We start from the raw sequence: 17,018 nt of genomic DNA, 5'->3' as shown, positions 1-17,018 counted from the left end.
TATATATATGTGCTGAATATAGGATTAAAACCTAACTTTGTAGACCGTGCCTGTTTGATGTGTTCTTCATTCCATATCTAAAGTGCAGCAGTTTCTTTCTTGAACGAAGCTAGTAAGAAAAGTCCAAGTGAACCTGGTCCGGTTCTCTAAGGAGGGGTTTGAGTTCGTTTGGAACGCTCCCACATGTGCAAAAATACTGACTAATTATTCTTTTGCGAGGGGATGAAGAATAAAACAACCCAAGAATTGCACGTGCTTTGAGCTTCTTTCTGCCAAGATTTTAAAGTGTGTCCTTTTTTTTGATGCATAAATCAACATATAGAACTATTTATTAGATGTTCTGTTCATTTCTACATCTGATTCTTGGACAATGGATGTGACACTGGTGTATAAAATGTATCTTGCTGAAATTTCTAAGCGCTAATGAGCTATAGGTTAACCCACAGAGAGCCTATGGGCGGTTGTGTGTTCTTGTGAAACTTCTTCAGTCGCTGCCCAACTACTGTTTTAATTCAAAGTACGTGTCGTGGTCCGCAAGTTTTATCTAGCATGCACTGGGAGGGAACTTGTGTGGACCTTGGAAAGCCAAGTATCCCAGAATGCATTTTACAGGTGTCCTCGAGTGTACTGTGTTCTGTGTCCTCCAGAATCTGTAGATCAATGTTGAACTTCAAGTCAAGTCCAAAGTGTGCATACTGGGTATCTGTCTATCATGCACCTACCATGCATCCTCCCATAAATTTACCAGTCTTTACACTACTGGCAGATGGAGTTGTGATTTCTGTCTTTGTTACATTTTTGTTTCATCTTCCCTCTTTAATTGCCCATCCTTTGACCACCATTACCCCTGTGATCTCCTGTGTATTCCCCCACAGCGCAGCTCTGAAAACAGATGTCCTTCTCCTTCAGCTCTTCACATTTCTTCACTTCACTCTGTGCTTCTTTTTTTTTTCTTTACACTGCAAATTCCCCCGAGGTGACCATGCCTCTCTCTCTCTCTCTCTCTCTCTCTCTGCTTCACTATCTCTTTTTTTTTTTTTTGGCTTGTCTTACTCTCACAACTCCTGCTCTCTGACTGTGAAGCGCCACCCTCCTCCCACACTTCCTCTGACAGTGAAGCACAGGGAGCGTGAAGTTCTCCGTGCTCTACTGTATCGAGGCAAAGGTCCGTGAAGAGCGGGCTGCAGACACACAAACACATTCAACGGGAAAAAAGAAAAAAAACAAGAAAATCAACAAATGAGTCATGCTGCACATAACAATGTCGTGCACTTGTTAGCAAACAAAAATAGGAATGAAATGTTGAGCATGTTCAAAATGTTAGTTCCGTTGTGAGAAGGGCGGCGCAATACCTTAATGATGTTTGTATTGTTGAAGAACTACAGACTGAACTGAGCCGGGACGCGCAAACCAGGGTGCCTCGTGTACAACGTGACACCCACAAATGGGCATCCAGCAGAAAATTAAAGGCACAAAAACCCGTCAAACCTGCGCCACCTCATCCACAGATGAGTGCGATGTGCAAATCCTGTCAACGCAGGTTTAAAGGAGCTGAACACATTAACCCACTGTCCGTAACCCGGCCGCTCGGCCTGCCTAATCCAAATGTCAAGGCACGTTTCAGGAGCTTGCTCGGCGCTTGTCAGGTGTTAAGCCTCGCACGCAACGCAGTATCTGTTTCCCAGATCCTAGCGGGACACAGGTTAGCGCACAGCGCTATCGACGCATAACATGCTCCCACACTCAGACGAACCAGTGCCAGAGTAATAGAACTGTCACAACGCTCTGCTTTGCAATCATATGATGTCAACCCACGCTCCTTCCCTCGGCCAATTTCCGTCTCCATTCCCATGGCCTACTTTTCTTTGTCTGATGGGAGAGAGATTTAAAACAAAACGGGATAAGAAGCCAAACGTCTTCATTGTTTAGCCCACCTCAGCGCGTAAAGGACGGTGCCGTTGGGGAAGATGCGGATCAGCCTGTTCTCCACGGTGATGTCATGGAGGAAGGACTTCTTGGAGTCGACGATGAAGGTGTCGGGCACCCAGAGGAGCTCGACCAGCCGGCCGTCGAGGCTCAGGCTCTTGTTGCCCTCAAACACCAAGCGCTCGTCGGTCCAGCGCTGGCGGAGGAATATGGTGGCGGTGTAGTCCTGCAAGATTGGAACCCAGAGGTCGCATCAGAACTAATAGACTTCTTTAACAAACACGTCAATATTATGCTGACAGCGAAGTCAAATTTCACATACGATCCTTTGTGTTTTTATATTCAATTAGTCAGCTTGCAGCTTTTTTTTTAATTTCCTTTCTTTGCTTGGGTGGGTTTTATGCCGTCGCGTCCTGGAGCCTGTGTCCCTAAAGCAATAATCCACTGCTTTGCCTTAAGTCAGCAAGTCTGTTCTGGTTTTTCTAACGCTGAACATATTTTCTGTGCAGGTCATACTCTCTGTAAGTCCTGCTGTTACATCATGTGTGACTGCATAATCTTTTTTTTTTTCTTTTTTTTTGTGCATGGTGTGGCAACAAGCTCCGAGTAAAACCTCCCCAACAACGCTCAACATCACAGGAAGTAAAGCACCATTTCTTAAGAAATGTTGGTGATGTATCAATTATTTAAACAGATTTTAAAGATGCATCATTATTCTACCATTTATGAGCAACCATTTATACTGTTCCAATATTGCATTCAAGTGTGATCGTCTCACCATGTTGATCTCTGAGATGGTGTCAATGCTGGCGATGTCCAAGCTCATGCCCACCGTCACAGGACCATCTAGAAACAAAGAAAAAGGATCCGTTAATAGGAATAATGATGCATGTTTGCACATATGATCCCTATAAATGTAATATGCTGTACACACTTTAGTGTTGCACTCTGTGATGAATGTAATGAAGTAGAGGGCTGTATAAGGAAATGTTCCAGAAGGAAAGCTGATGTAAAAATGCTAAGGACCCCCACATCTCTGCAACAGCTGCATCCTGTCGAGTGTGAACCTCCTTGAGGGAATTAGTTCTTCCTGATTCACCATCAAAGTGGGGCAACTTTGCTGCTCTTCCACATTGCCTTTCATCTTCCCATTCTCACTTATCAATCTTCATTTCTGGGAGAGAAATGAATCAGCCGGTTGTCACATTGTGGATACTGTACATGCCAACGTACACCAATCAGGCATAACATTATGACCAGTCCAAATATTGCACGGGTCTCCCCTGTGCCTTCAAAACAGTTGCATCTCATCCTTCTGAGGGTGTCCTGCGGTGTCTAGAAACACAGTGCTGTTAGTGGGGGCCAATGGGTTGAGGGGCAGGGCCTCTGTGGGCCCCAGACACTTGGATCAGTTTGGGATTTAGTGAATTTGCTCTGTTCTTCATGGTTTTTGAGTTGTTCCTAAACTTGTTTTGAGTTGTTTTTGTGTCATTCCAATGGGGTGGGGGTGCCTGGTCTGGTCTAGGTGGGTGGCACACGTCTAAGCAACATTCACATGAATGCCGTTATTGAAGATTTCCCAACAGAACATATTATTGTCACAAGAGGGTCAGTGTTATTCACTTCTATATGGTCATAATGTTGTGGCTGATCGGTGTATATTCTTTCTATATCTTCACGTATCTTTGTGCTGGCTATACTCCTACTCTAAGCAGCAGTCTGTGTACTTTCTTTTAATGTAAGTTAAATGGAACAAATATGAAGAACGGTATCTACTCATTAGGCTCCAGTCGAGAAAGAGCATTAAAACAAATTATTCATTTAAGGTTAATGGTTTGCTAGAAATGCTGATTTGGTTTTAAGTGTTTCATCTATTTAAAAAGTCTGAACTCTCAGGTTGGATGGTACTATTTGAATATACTTTCTGTATTTTCTATACTAACTTCCATCAAGAATGTCTTTTGTGTGGGGAGAAACATGATCAAAGCTTTTCTTTCCTGTGCTGTAAAGGATTTATAATAATATCAGCGGATGTTCTCACATGGCTAGTGATGCAAAGGCATGTGTGTGGGTGTGCGAATACGTGTTCATCAGTGGTTTTGCCATCACCGGCTGCCAAACCTGCATCCCCAGACGGGAGGGCTGCCGATTATGCTGAACAGCATTCGCCTTGGTAAAGTCCAAGGTGTTATTACAGATCAAACACAGAGCAAACAAACCATAATCTCATTGTGAAGGATTCCCAGAGCTCAGAACAATAACGGTAGCAGGGGGATTTGCAGGGTATGACATAACGTCGTTCTTCGTGAAATCATCCACTGATAGACTGATAGACGTTGATTCGCTATTGCAATAAAATGAGTTGCCTGGTGGAAACTGGAATCTAAACCACAAGACGTATTAGCAGCCCTAATCTGGATTAGACGACTGACAATATTGTTTATTTTCTTTTTTGGTTTCCTGCAGATGCAAGGCTATAAGTAAATTGTGCATTTCTATACTGACACAGTTTTTTCACCTTTTTGCACCTGAATTACTGGAGCACGCCTATTTCATACATAAATTAAAGTGCAATTGAACGTGTGCGTGTCAGCGTTTACGGCACAAATTTCCCCCGAGTGTTCTGTCGTTCCCACCGGCTGCATGTGTAGGCAGTTTCCTTACTGTCAAAGAAGGGCCTGAGGTACTTGTTGTATCCTTTCATCAGCCTCTGAATGGTAGGAGGCAGAATTTCTCCCTCCTTCACTTCTGCGTTGAGCAACGAGCTCTCTAACAACCTGGGAACAAAGACGGAGAAGAAGAAGAAGAGAAGAGCAGAAATAAGCTGTTTTTTCTTTGTTGCATACTTTACAAGTGGATTCGTCCTCAGCGTGCGCACGATCCGCGGGGCGTCAACTGAGTTCCGCAGAAAACCGTGCGAGCCGCGACAAGGGGAAGAGAAGGCAGGAGATTAAAAATTAAAAATGTTGTTTTAGTTATTATATTAAATTCGACTGGTGCAAAATATTTAAATTATGCATCTGCCTTTTTTTCCCCCTTCCACTTATGCCTTTGAAATTAAGGTTCGCTTTCATGAGGGTCTCTTTTTTCCTCCTTTTTATATCTGAATGCTATCCTTTAAGGCACATTGAAGTGTAGGAAGATGATTATATTGTTGGCAATTGCGGCGGGGGGGCAGAAGGCTCATTGCGCCATCCCTCGTGGTGCGTGTGTTTGTGTATAAATCAGGCTCCAAATACGGAATGCTTGCTCTGCACAGAGAGAACGCCGCGGGGCACGTGCCATGATGTAAGAGGGGCTAAAGCAAGACGGATCCGGCCATGTGCAGAGGCAGAAAACATTCATCTCCGTACGCTGGCATCATTTCCCCCTCTCTCACTTGTGTGCGGCTGTAGTCAAATGTGTGACGGGCAGAGTGAGAATAGCGAAGCGAACTGGGTCGGATTTCTTCTCACGCACTATTACACACACTAGTCCTTCTGCGTTGGCGTGAATACACTACATGTTGTGAAGCATCATTAATTCCTTGCTAATTTACTGTAATACCTTTGTATGAATACTGCAAACAAGTTGGTCGCCTTGTTTCATGATAATTAATGTGAAACAGGTGGAGCTGGTGTCTTCCATGAACGCTGTTGCTTCTTGCTGGAATGATAAAAACTTCCTAGCGTCTTCAGTCAAAAACCTGACCTTATTTCTTCTTCTTTTCCTCTTGGCTTTTCCCTTCATGGCAGAGGAAATCATCTGCTTCCATCTCACCCTATCCTCTGCATCTCTGCACAGCTTCTCGTCCTCCTTCACCACATCCATAAACTTCCTCCTTTGGTCTTCCTATAGACCTCCTGCCTGGCAGCTCTAAGCTCGGCATCCTTTAACCATATAAATATCTTCACCAACCTGCCTCATGATATGTCCAAACCATCTCATCATGGTCTCTTTAACTTTATCCTATCCTATCCTATCCTATCCTATCCTATCCTATCCTATCCTATCCTATCCTATCCTGTCCTACCTTGATCTTATCCATCCTGATCCGGCCCAGCGAAAACCTCAACATCCTCAGCTCTGCTACCTCCAGCTCTTCCTGTAACAAAATTATTTGTTCCTGATACCAGATTTCAGCTTGGATTCGTGGTCTAGAATCCAGCTGTGGTGCTGTAGATACACTATATCCACTATTTGCTGCATTGCAAACTAACTGCTGTATAAATGGCATCTTTTAATATGTAGGTAGAAGATACACACACAGCAGCCCGTGTGTGTGTGTGTGTGTGTGTGTGTGTGTGTGTGTGTGTGTGTGTGTGTGTGTGTGTGTGGAGGGGGGGTTTACTTGGACAGATGTTTGCTGCAAACCCCAAAGATAGAAAAGGAAAAGACAACCATGCCCAGCAGGACATAAAGACCAAATGACCATTGCATGAGTAATGTTTTTTTCTTTTTCTTTAACCAAGTAATACTTTGTTTATACAAAAGCATCATTATTTATATCAGTAGCCAAATTGTGTTCTATGCAAGGTTTGTGGAAATGCTTCCTAACTGGTGGACAACCACCTTCTCAACTAAGTCAACTAAATAAGTCAACATGCTGCCTGAGTTGACTTGGTTTTATATGAATGATGTCCTAAAATCACAGCTCATGACTGACTACAAAAGAAAAAAAAAAAAAAAACAGATTAAAGTAAAGCACAGGAGCATCCATGTTCATCTATGAGACGTTCCTTTTAATTTCCTCCGACGTGAGAACGGGCCGTTCCACTGCTGAATCCTCCCCGTGGCCTGAGAATCACACATCCGAACCAGACAAGAGGAGAAGCACAGAAAAAGAAATCTTCCCCCAGACCTCATTTCACCTGACTGTGTCAAATCAGCTTAGATAGCGTGGTAACTTGCTCCCAGCACACTGTTGCTATGCTGCCTAAAGTCTCACTCACATGGCTTGCAGCCTGTTGTTTTAGCAGACGACTGCCTTCGACGGGGAAGCCACGTTAGTGATGGTAGTGACAGTACTCTGCCCCTGGCACGCTGAATTATCAATCTGGGTCGGCCTGCGTGACCCTTCTTACCTTCACAAATGGTTTTGCATCTGTTTTACTAAGACTGTGCGTGTATTTGCAGTGCAAATGCAGATAGCAGCAAAAAAAATGGTGGCAGGTATGCGATGAATAAATAAAACAGAACTGAACAAGACATATAGAATATATTTTGTGGATTTTTCCTCCCGGTAACACAGCACAAGAGAGTGACAGAGCAATTCATCTCTTGACATTTGTCATAGATTACGTCTGACAATGAGACACAACTTCTTTGGCTGGAATGTGTGCTAAGAGCTCGCAGCTCCTCGCACTCTATCCATCTTTACAAATCCCCAGACTCTAACTTTAGACTGTCTAAACCTTCACCTGCAGGCGAGGATGAGGCCTCAGCTCTCCAACCTGCCAAACAGTCACTATCCACTGAGCCCTGACAATGGGGGAAAAAAAAATAAGAAAGGAAAGTAGTAGGTCTTCAGAATGCTCCAAGAATCACGTAAGCTGTTAATATCAACAACTAATCTTTGTTTCTTTACGTGCAAGACAGCTCGATTATGAAGAGTGGAGGCCTGTCAGCTGCAGCCTCCAGTCACACCGGAGAAGTCACCCTACTACACATTCACGCTCACACACACAGACAAACACCGCTCATATTTAGGTAGTGTAGGGTCCACCTCTCTGGAGATGAAAACACTGTGTGCAGATTCCACATTTTCCCACAATGCATGCTGACAGACCCAACACATTGGCCCACCAGGCTGTCAAGAATAAGTGGATGACACACTGAATGCCTGGGACTGAGCAGAGGCAGGCAACTGGCATGGGAAGTTGCAAGCTTGTGCTTTGCTTTAATTCAATTTCAAATCCTTAAATAACCATCTCTTCTAAAGTCAGTCATGGCATCGGTGTTTTGCAAAAGCAGGCGTTGTGCAAATGCTTTTATGGAAAGTGCAAACACACTAATGGACACCCATGTCGGCGCAAACCAGAATCCTGCAAAAATTTCTAAAAACATTTAGCAGGTTGTCACTTCATCTGCTCACCCAGCAGCTGGAGGTTGATGTTGCATGACACCATTTGATCTCCGATTCATCTGTCATGCGACTACTAACATTATTGGCATTGACAGTGATTCACTATGAATCAGTGTGACTCTAAGCAACACCTTGTAATGTGCTAACTGGCCAGTCACAAATGATTGTTTCTAACACTCTGGAACTTTGGAGGTGATGCATGATTAAAATCTTCTTAGTAATGAGTCTTGATCACTCTTCCTGCCTTTACAACTTAGGTTCCAGAACAAGACCTTGAAGACCATCACCCATCTCCACTATCATCCCTTTCATACTTAAAAGTAAGAAGACTTTAATGATCCTCAAGGGAAATTGCTTGGTCATAGTAGTTCAATTGTTCAAAAGGATGAGCTGTTATACAGCTGGATAGAGTAGGGTATAAAAGAAATTGTGTAGCATTCACTATGGGAGCAGAGCGGAATCATTCTGCTGGAGAATGAGCTCCTCTGAAGTCAATGACCAGCTCCTTGGTCTTGTCCACATTCAGGCGAAGGTGGTTTGCTCGGAACCACTCCACAAAGTCTGTGATCAGTGTCGTGTACTCTGCCTCCCATCCATTTCTAACACATCCAACCACTGTAGAGTCATCAGTCACCATACATCCAAACCTTCTCATTCTTCCTCTAACCCTAACCCTCAGGTCCCCCATATCCGTTAACTTCCTTGCATCAATTAATGCTTCATCTTTGTTTGCTAAAAAGACTGAGCAGCTTCGCTGGACAATGACAAAGAATTTGCCAAAACACCCATGAAGACCCTCTGACCTCCAGTGTTACCAGTGAATACACAGTAAAACCAACAGTCACAATGTGACCGATCTTAACTTACCGTGCAGATATTAGGTATATAAAAGCATGACCGTTAGAGACATGGATTCTTTTTTAGCAAATGAATGAATGCAGAGCTACATGGGCAAAGTTGAACAATCGAGGAGAAGAAAGTCAACAACCCTGTATTCACTGCAGCTTACATGCTTTCAGTATAATGTAGTGAATATCCAGAAGAAGCTCAGGCCAATACCCTCTATTTATTCATATAGCAGACACCACCTACAACCCGTGGCACTGACCATGTAAGACTTGTTCATTAAAATAATATCTATTAAGATCCGCTCTAGTCTCGGTAAGTGAGGGTGGTACATACTGAGTCTAGCTACAGTCGCACAGCCATGAGTGACCTCTACCACCGTGGCCTCTCTGGTCTACAGGAAAAGCTAGAGTGTCTTGTCTTTCCATGTGGGCGGGGAAATGGCTTCCATCAGTGTAATACAGACAGAGTGGCTTTGAATGATGGACTCAAACCCTGTGGGGGAACTCGCCTTTTCAGATCCTGCAGTGACAACCCCACCACCACCACCACCGCACACGCAGATCTCCATGCCCACCCGCTTCCCCTTTTTTCCTAGTCTCCAGAGCGCAGAAGGCAGCCGTCCAGATAGCTTGCGCATTTCACAACAGATTAATTCAGTTGAACACAACCCCTGCAGAGAGTTGAGTAACACTCTCCGCAGACCCCCCCATTCTCCTGCTCCTTCCCATCCCGACTCAGCAGCTCGCTCCACTCCAACCATCATCTCACCCTTGTTTCATTGATTCGTGTCATCCTCCGTTTCCCGCATTCCCTCAGCTGGCCTCCTCTCTTCTGCAGGAGCCCCCGGGGCCACCGCCACACTGCTCCAGCTTCACGGAGAAGAACAACATGTGTGTTCTGTATTCACACAGGGATCAATTTAATTTTATATGCAAGTGTGTGGAAATCAGCAGAGAGAAGGCGGAGAAGCCCAACCATCCCACTCGTTTCTTTCTGTTTTGACTGTATTAGACTGCATTTCTAATTACCACATGCTCCCTTTCTTTATTCTATTAATTGGTGCAGTAATATAAAGGATTTAATCACACTCACATAATATGTTAACTGGGAGAATTCCCGTTCGAGGGCCTGCTTCAAATTGTGGATTATATCATCATTGGATGTATGGAAATTAGATATTTAATTTCAGTATGAAATACTGAAATAAGGCAGGTCCTCGGTTGACCTTCAAAGTTGGACAATGGACGTGATTCATATTCAAATGACGGATAATGACATTCAACGCCCCCTAATTCATAGCATCAGATCGAATGAGAAACCATTTAAATTGGTTCATTTTCTCTCCATGCAGGGTGCAAATCGCACCACTTTACGGTCGCAAGTGCGGTGCACACTGTGACTTCGTTGGTAGGCAAGAGGAGGTGCCCATTTTCTCGTGACAGGCTCCTTGGGGGTGCGGGTGGAGGGGCAGGTAAAACATACGGCATTAGCTCAATCCCCAAGGTGTGCCAGGAACGTTAGATTCGAACGCTGGATGCCTCGCCTGTCAGGTTGCATTAAACGTCTTCTTTTCTTCCTTTGCGGTGAATGCTGATTTTTTTTATTTTTTTTTTTGCCGCTGTGAAATGGGATTTGAGGAAAAGTCGCTGCCGTTCCCATATGTGGAGATTATTCTCTCGCTCATCAGGGACTCCGGAGGCTTCCTCAGACCCCTCAGCCATTCCAGGCTCTGAGATGCAGAGGCCAGCAACCAGACGCCACGAGGAAAAAAAAAATATATATATATATAAAAAAAGAAAGTCCTCCTGAGTTCATGTCGCAGGCATGTGTGGATAAAAGCAGCTGTTTCTTCCTTTCATGCTATCCCTAGCAGCTCCCTAAGCCCCTCCACACAGGAGAACAGAAGAGAACCGTTGACACTATTGTCTTTATAAGCCTACAGATATGAGAAGCGTCAAAGAAAGAAAGTGGGACACATTAAACATGTGACTGTATTTAAGTGAACAGTTTAACTGTTAACTTTTATGGCTCTGGCTTGTACATGGTTTTGCTTCTGTGTCAATTTGACGGCGTAGCTATGGCGATAGCCCACAGACGTACGCCTTAACAGAAATGGTCCGCTTGGTAGTAGCGTGTTTCCGCTTTAGTATTTCTGGCTGCTTCCCCATCTCCACAATTTTCAAATTGATTGGTTTGTAAAGACAAAACACGTCAACACCAGGTTTACTAAGCTGGTTCAGAGATGCAAACATTTGTATGACTCATCTTCAGATTCAGCACAAGCGCACAAGTAGGGTTGGGTTCATACCATTTTCAGTGTTGAAGATGGAAAGGTCTGAAAAATGAAGCCGCAGAACAAGAAGACTTGTGCCACAAAAAAGGTGCCGTGTTGTTTTCTTTTTTTTAGGGAGACAAGACGTCCCCGATTTCGGGGGACAGTTTTGGATGACCTGTCCCCCAGCTGAGGCTGTCCCTGAAAATATCTCCAATTTTCTGAATGAGAAAAAAAAAATGTTGCACACAGACTACAGTTATTACAGTAGACAGTCACGCTGCTATTGACATTATAGACATAGCAGTTTAAATATGAGTAAATAAGAATAAATATGTCAAAATAAATGAAACTGTAATTGTCCCTGATTCTTCATTTCATCTTGATGACATGTAATTCTTTTAATTTTATCTCCGAGCTGTAAATGTCACTGGATTTCCACATCAGCAGTCAGCGCTAACACAGCAAAACTGAAGCAAAAATGTTGTACTACTAGTGTGGGATTATTCTACAATATTTACTCATCATCACAGTAAAATAGTCCATCCTTAGTCAATCTACTGCATAAATTCCTCTCTCAACCAGTAGAAAATGTTGTAAACACGTGATTATGCATGGAAGTTTTTTTTTTTAGATGTACATTGATATACATTTTTGGTCATACCACCCAGCCCTACACACAAGTATAAATGGCTCGCACCAGTATAGGCTATGCACGTAAGTTACGTGGTCTACCTCTGATAGAGGCATAAACTCACTACTTATAACATTATCTATGCAAGTTGGTTATAAATAATTAATGGAACTGGAAAAATCACAGTGCTTCAAATGCCTCCTATTTTAAATTTGATTGACTGATTGATTTCATTTGATAAATTTAAGCAAATGTAATGCACAATGATGATGCAATGAAGTCACTAGACTTATTTCCATTGTAGTCCATTAAGTTTAGGCTAGCAGGGAGGCAGGAAAAGTATATGAGATGTACGTACTACTGATATTTCACATTTTAAAATTTAAAAAAAAAAAAAATAGAACACATAAAACACACAACTTCATAAACCCAGACAAGACACATTCTGGCCTAAAAGATATGTCATTATGCTAATTTACTCATCATCCATTTTTTTCAGGTTCGTTTTAAAACTGAGCGAAGAAACAGCAGATTTAATTTAATTTTAAACTGAATGTCTTAATAATCACAGATACACGTGTGCAGCACTTCAGCCTTTCCACTCCAACGTTCTGACAGATTTCATTAGCCATAGACGCAGGCCTGATTACTGAAGAGTGACATTTGTCAATGAAATACTATATCCATCGCCCCCGGCCAATTAGGGTGAAGTGTTACTCACTTTCACAATCAGCTTTGCACGTCCCCTCATATCCACACTGCACCGAATCAATTACAACATGGGGGCAATCAAAAAATCCTCCAGTTTCCTGAATCACACAGTAAATTAGCTGCATTATTCATGTGAGCTTTTCGGCCTGTCCGTGTGTTAACTCCAGTATGTTTCTGTCTGTGTGTGTTAGTGGGAAGCATCTTGACAAAAGAGAAAGCACAGACGCATGTGTCTGTCCCGAGACTAAACGATGCAAGATTTGACTGAGCGAATTTCAACAAAACGTTGTTTTTCTGAGTGATTAAATGCAGATTTCGTGTGCCCGCTGTCAGGAACGCTGATGGCCAGCTTTCAGTCCGATGTTCATAGATCCAGTTCTTACTCATCATCATTTTCTTTTCTTTTCTTTATTTTTTTTTAAGTAATTGTGTGCATACACAGTCTCTCTGACTCTTGCAAGCCGCTGCTAGTCACCCAGGCGAGAGGTCCCTCGGCCGTTTCATTAACGCTTAAGAAAATAATGCCCACTGCTGCGAGATAATTCAATTTCCACTGACGGATGCAAATTTGAATGCCTCTCAGGAAAAAGGTTTAACTGACATGAAGAAACTCTGACTTCCAGGAACCATGTACCGCGCACTCTGTAGCTCTAGGGTCTGTTTTTTTCCAATATAAATCAGGGAAAGTGTGGCTTGAAAGGGGGATTCATGACTCGCCCAGAATTTTATCCAGGTTCTGACTTTAGTTTCATGGTGGGAAAAGTCTCAACAACAGCAGGACAATGTTTCAGGTGACTTGAGGAAGTATTGTCTGGATGTGATGTGCTTTGTCAGATTACAAATGAGGACAACACAGTGGACCCCAAACCAACCAACCAAGCAAATCTACTCTTCCATCCATCATCTATAATTGCTTATCCTGTTCAGGGTCACTGCAGCCCGCAGCCTGTCTCGGCTGGCATTGGGCGAGAGGCTGGGTTCACCCTATAAAAGTCCATCACAAGGCTAACAGAGACAAACATTCACACTAAACCGCTGCCGCCCTCAACCAAGCACAGCTTCCCATTTTTCATGACTTGCTCGACGTGCACAAGTGAAAGGCGCGAGGGGCCGACGTGACCGATCCATTTTCACTTGAACGTGACCTACATGCACATGTCATGGTGTCTGTATTGGTTCCGATATTTCAAATAGGGATTTTCTCCTATTTTATTTGGAGAAGTTCCTGGTCTCTTCATCCTCTTCAGTTAGTTTTTCTTCTACGATCCCTGAGCCACTTCTCCCCACCCTTGTTATTTTTCTTTGTGCATCACCCCTCATGCCCTACCTTGCACCTGCTCTTGTGTGTTTGTAGCCCTGTCTTTCTCTTTGTCAAGTTGTCTGTTTAGCTTTGTCAAGTTGTCCTGCTGTTTATCCTGCTTTTCTAGCGTTAGGCTATCTTGCTTTCTTCGATCAATGTTTTGCCTTTTGTTCTTTATTTTTGAAAATCTTCATTAAGTTGAGTTTTAATTGTTCATCTTGCCTTCAGGGACTATGTCTTGGGTCTTCCCTTTTCAAAGTGGCACCCACAGGTGTGATTTGCTCAATATGGCTTTGGCATACAGACGATTCCAGATTGTTACTAAAGGTCGACTGAAATGAAGAAAAGAAAAGAAAAGAAAAGAAAAGAAAAGAAAAGAAAAGAAAAGAAAAGAAAAGAAAAGAAAAGAAAAGAAAATGCATCCTTTGTTTGATCCCAGGGTGGCGACACTTCTTTAACGAATCCATTCGTGCACACAAGAAGAAACACACTTGGAGCAGTGGACAACAACTTGCAAGGTATCTGGAGAGCAGTATCAGGGTTTAGATCCTTTGCTCAAGGACTCTTCAGCCATGCATGTGAAAGGATTCAAACCAGTGACCCGTATGGTCCCAAGTTTGCTTCCCTTTGATCTTTCTGTCGATGTTGCCGAACTACTGTGTCTCACTTTAGTTTGACACATTTTTAAGCCATTATTTTGTACTCAACAACGCATTTATCTGTTCAAGGGAATAGTTTGACATTTTGGAAAATATTATCGCACATTTCACCACTCCCTGCTACTGGAATCTTGTACTGCAGTTCCTCACCACGCATTGATTTTGGCTTTAAAAGTCGACTGAATCAATTTGAGACATCTCAGTTGAGTAACTCAATTTCATCTGTGTTCAATCACTTACAGTGTTTTCAATGGTCATAAAAACGACTAAAACTGAACCATGGGCTAATTCTTTAAATATAAATAAATGGACTGAACTGTGTTGTTGACAAAAGCCCTCGGTACCATCCTGCAATTCACAAGTTGGAAATCATTAAAAATACATTTTATGCATCCGTGGGTACTCTATAATTACTGGTGGAATTTTTTCTTGTCCAATACAGATTTATGCCATTACTGAGGAAAGGAAAAGATTAGTTGTGAACAGTATTTAACCATCCATAAAAATCCAATCAGCAGATAATTAGCTGCGTTTTCTTTTCAACACCAGATGAAACAGACTAGACGTCATGTTAATGGATGCCTCTCTTCCACAGGCATCTGTGCACAGCACAAGGGAGGGGGGAGTCATGCAAATTGAGGCTTAATTTAGAGCTACAGAAAAGATTGTTACTGTACGGTTTGCATTTAAAGATCTAGAAGAAAAGTAAGGTACATCACACATTTGTATCCATGAAAAAGGGCGAGGAATGTACAATAACAACCCAAATGTAAAATAATATGTTTCATTAAGTTGCTCCTAAACTGTTTTCCGTGTGTGTCTGTGTCAGGCTGCATCCTGCTGGGGATGACTGCTGCCATCAATGAGTATCATTGCTCTGGGCTGGAGGTGCCTGGTCTGGTCTAGGTGGGTGGTACATGTCTTAGTAACGTCCACATGAAATGCCAAGTCCAAATTGCATTGCAAACTGCATTACATATTGTGTTTTTTAGGAACATTTATACTCTGAAAAGGAAACTTTAAAACGAAGATGAATAGCATAATAAAGCTGTTTGGTGCAGGGCAGTTAGTGTACAGTGAGGTTTTATTTGTGTTGGTGGAAACTGATACATGCTTTGCGAGGCAAAACAACACTATATGTGACTGAACTAATACAACTGTGTTGTGGAGAGCTGTGCATTTACTTGAAACTCGATATGATGCACTATAGCAAAGGCAAACTGTAGATTAAAATACGAATTATAGCAAGGTTAAACAAAAAATTATTGAACAATTCAAAATAAGGGGGAAAAAATGGAAAACAACTGGTTCCGATTGCATTGCATTTTGTTTTGGAACCAGAGGAGGCCTGTTTTAACAAGAGTTCATGTTTAAAACTACTGTATAAACAAGCTAAAAGCAACATAATGAGCGCTTCTTTTATGATTGAGTTATTTGAGATTTTGATTTTTGGTTGTCCGATGCTTTTAACCCTTTAAGACCTAAGCATCCACCTATGGATAAAATTTTAAAAAAGCTTGCGGTATTTGCAATGATGCACTGATGGATAAAATTCAAAGTATGGCTGAACGCTGGGAAGCTTTCTGGGGGGAAAAAAATATGCTACTACAGTAATGTGCACTGCTGCTGTTGGCTGCAGGTTTCCCCAGGAGGAAAGAGTTGTTTGGAGGAATTGGTGTGTAAACGAAGTTAGTTATACCCTCGACATGTCACAAAGGTCTTCTAGAAAAAAACACAACTTCCTAATGTTCAGCCACACTGTGAGTTACAGTAATTCAAAAACCATGAGCTTCGGTTCGGTTTTGAAGGGTTATGAGATCTAAAATAATCTTTCGAAGCTTCTAAACTTGCCTGTTCGACACCCTCAGGTAATGACTCAATTATGCCGCTACTTTTGAATGTTATCCTGGGATCACGGAGTAAAGCCTGTAAAGCTGTGATGTGTCGACAGACAAAAAAGGGTCAGCTATTGAGAGGCTTTTAACCTTGGCTCTCTTGTTGAGGGAGATAAACCTCTGTGATTGTCCCTCCCCCATGGGATAAGCTATCAGCCACAGTAACAACCCTCTTATGGTGACAACGTGCTTCTTTATTAAATCTTCTTTTTTTTTACATAACCTCCGAGAGTTTTAGGAACTCAAAGTGAGGCCAAAATAAGATCTATGCTTGGAATTAATTAATAAGAACGTTATCTGTGGTGCCAGCTTTGTAGTCCCATGATGTGAAAAAGACCTCAGAGCTTAAAAGGAGCTTATGCATAGATAGAGTACGTACAGTATAGCTTTAATAAATATTCTAATTGGAAATTAAATTACTTATCACGTAAATTAAATGGATCACTCCAGAAAACTGGAGAGGTACCTTGAAGGCTTGAAGCTTTCTGATGTATGGCCCTGACATTTAGAATTTACTGTACATCGATCAGATCACGTAACTTTTCACCATTGACTTCTATTGAAAATTTGCTGCAATCTGCCACAGTGCTGCCATTTTTCATCGCTTTCTTACACTGCAAAGCCCAGCCACTGAAAATGATGTGCAATGTTCTTTGCATTGTGCAATATTCATGCAGCTTATAATGTCTATATGTATGTATGTGTGTC

General features: G+C 42.4%; 1 protein-coding gene across 2 annotated transcripts in view; it reads right to left on the bottom strand.

The window, feature by feature from the left end:
- LOC125019199 (gamma-aminobutyric acid receptor subunit pi) overlaps positions 1-17,018 on the bottom strand; it is a 46,505-nt gene that overhangs the window by 10,755 nt on the left and 18,732 nt on the right. For both annotated transcript variants that reach the window (XM_047603758.1, XM_047603757.1), the window contains exons 3-5: positions 4,591-4,703; positions 2,705-2,772; positions 1,935-2,152 (exon numbers count right to left, since the gene is read on the bottom strand). In XM_047603758.1, coding sequence (XP_047459714.1) covers positions 1,935-2,152; positions 2,705-2,772; positions 4,591-4,703 — 399 coding nt within the window. The remainder of the gene's footprint in view (positions 1-1,934; positions 2,153-2,704; positions 2,773-4,590; positions 4,704-17,018) is intronic.

The sequence above is a fragment of the Mugil cephalus genome, chromosome 13 (assembly GCF_022458985.1).
Source record: "Mugil cephalus isolate CIBA_MC_2020 chromosome 13, CIBA_Mcephalus_1.1, whole genome shotgun sequence".
In the NCBI taxonomy this organism is placed as follows: Eukaryota; Metazoa; Chordata; class Actinopteri; order Mugiliformes; family Mugilidae; genus Mugil; species Mugil cephalus.
The sequence above is the reverse complement of the archived record's forward strand: the minus strand, read 5'-3'. Positions and strand labels throughout refer to the sequence as shown.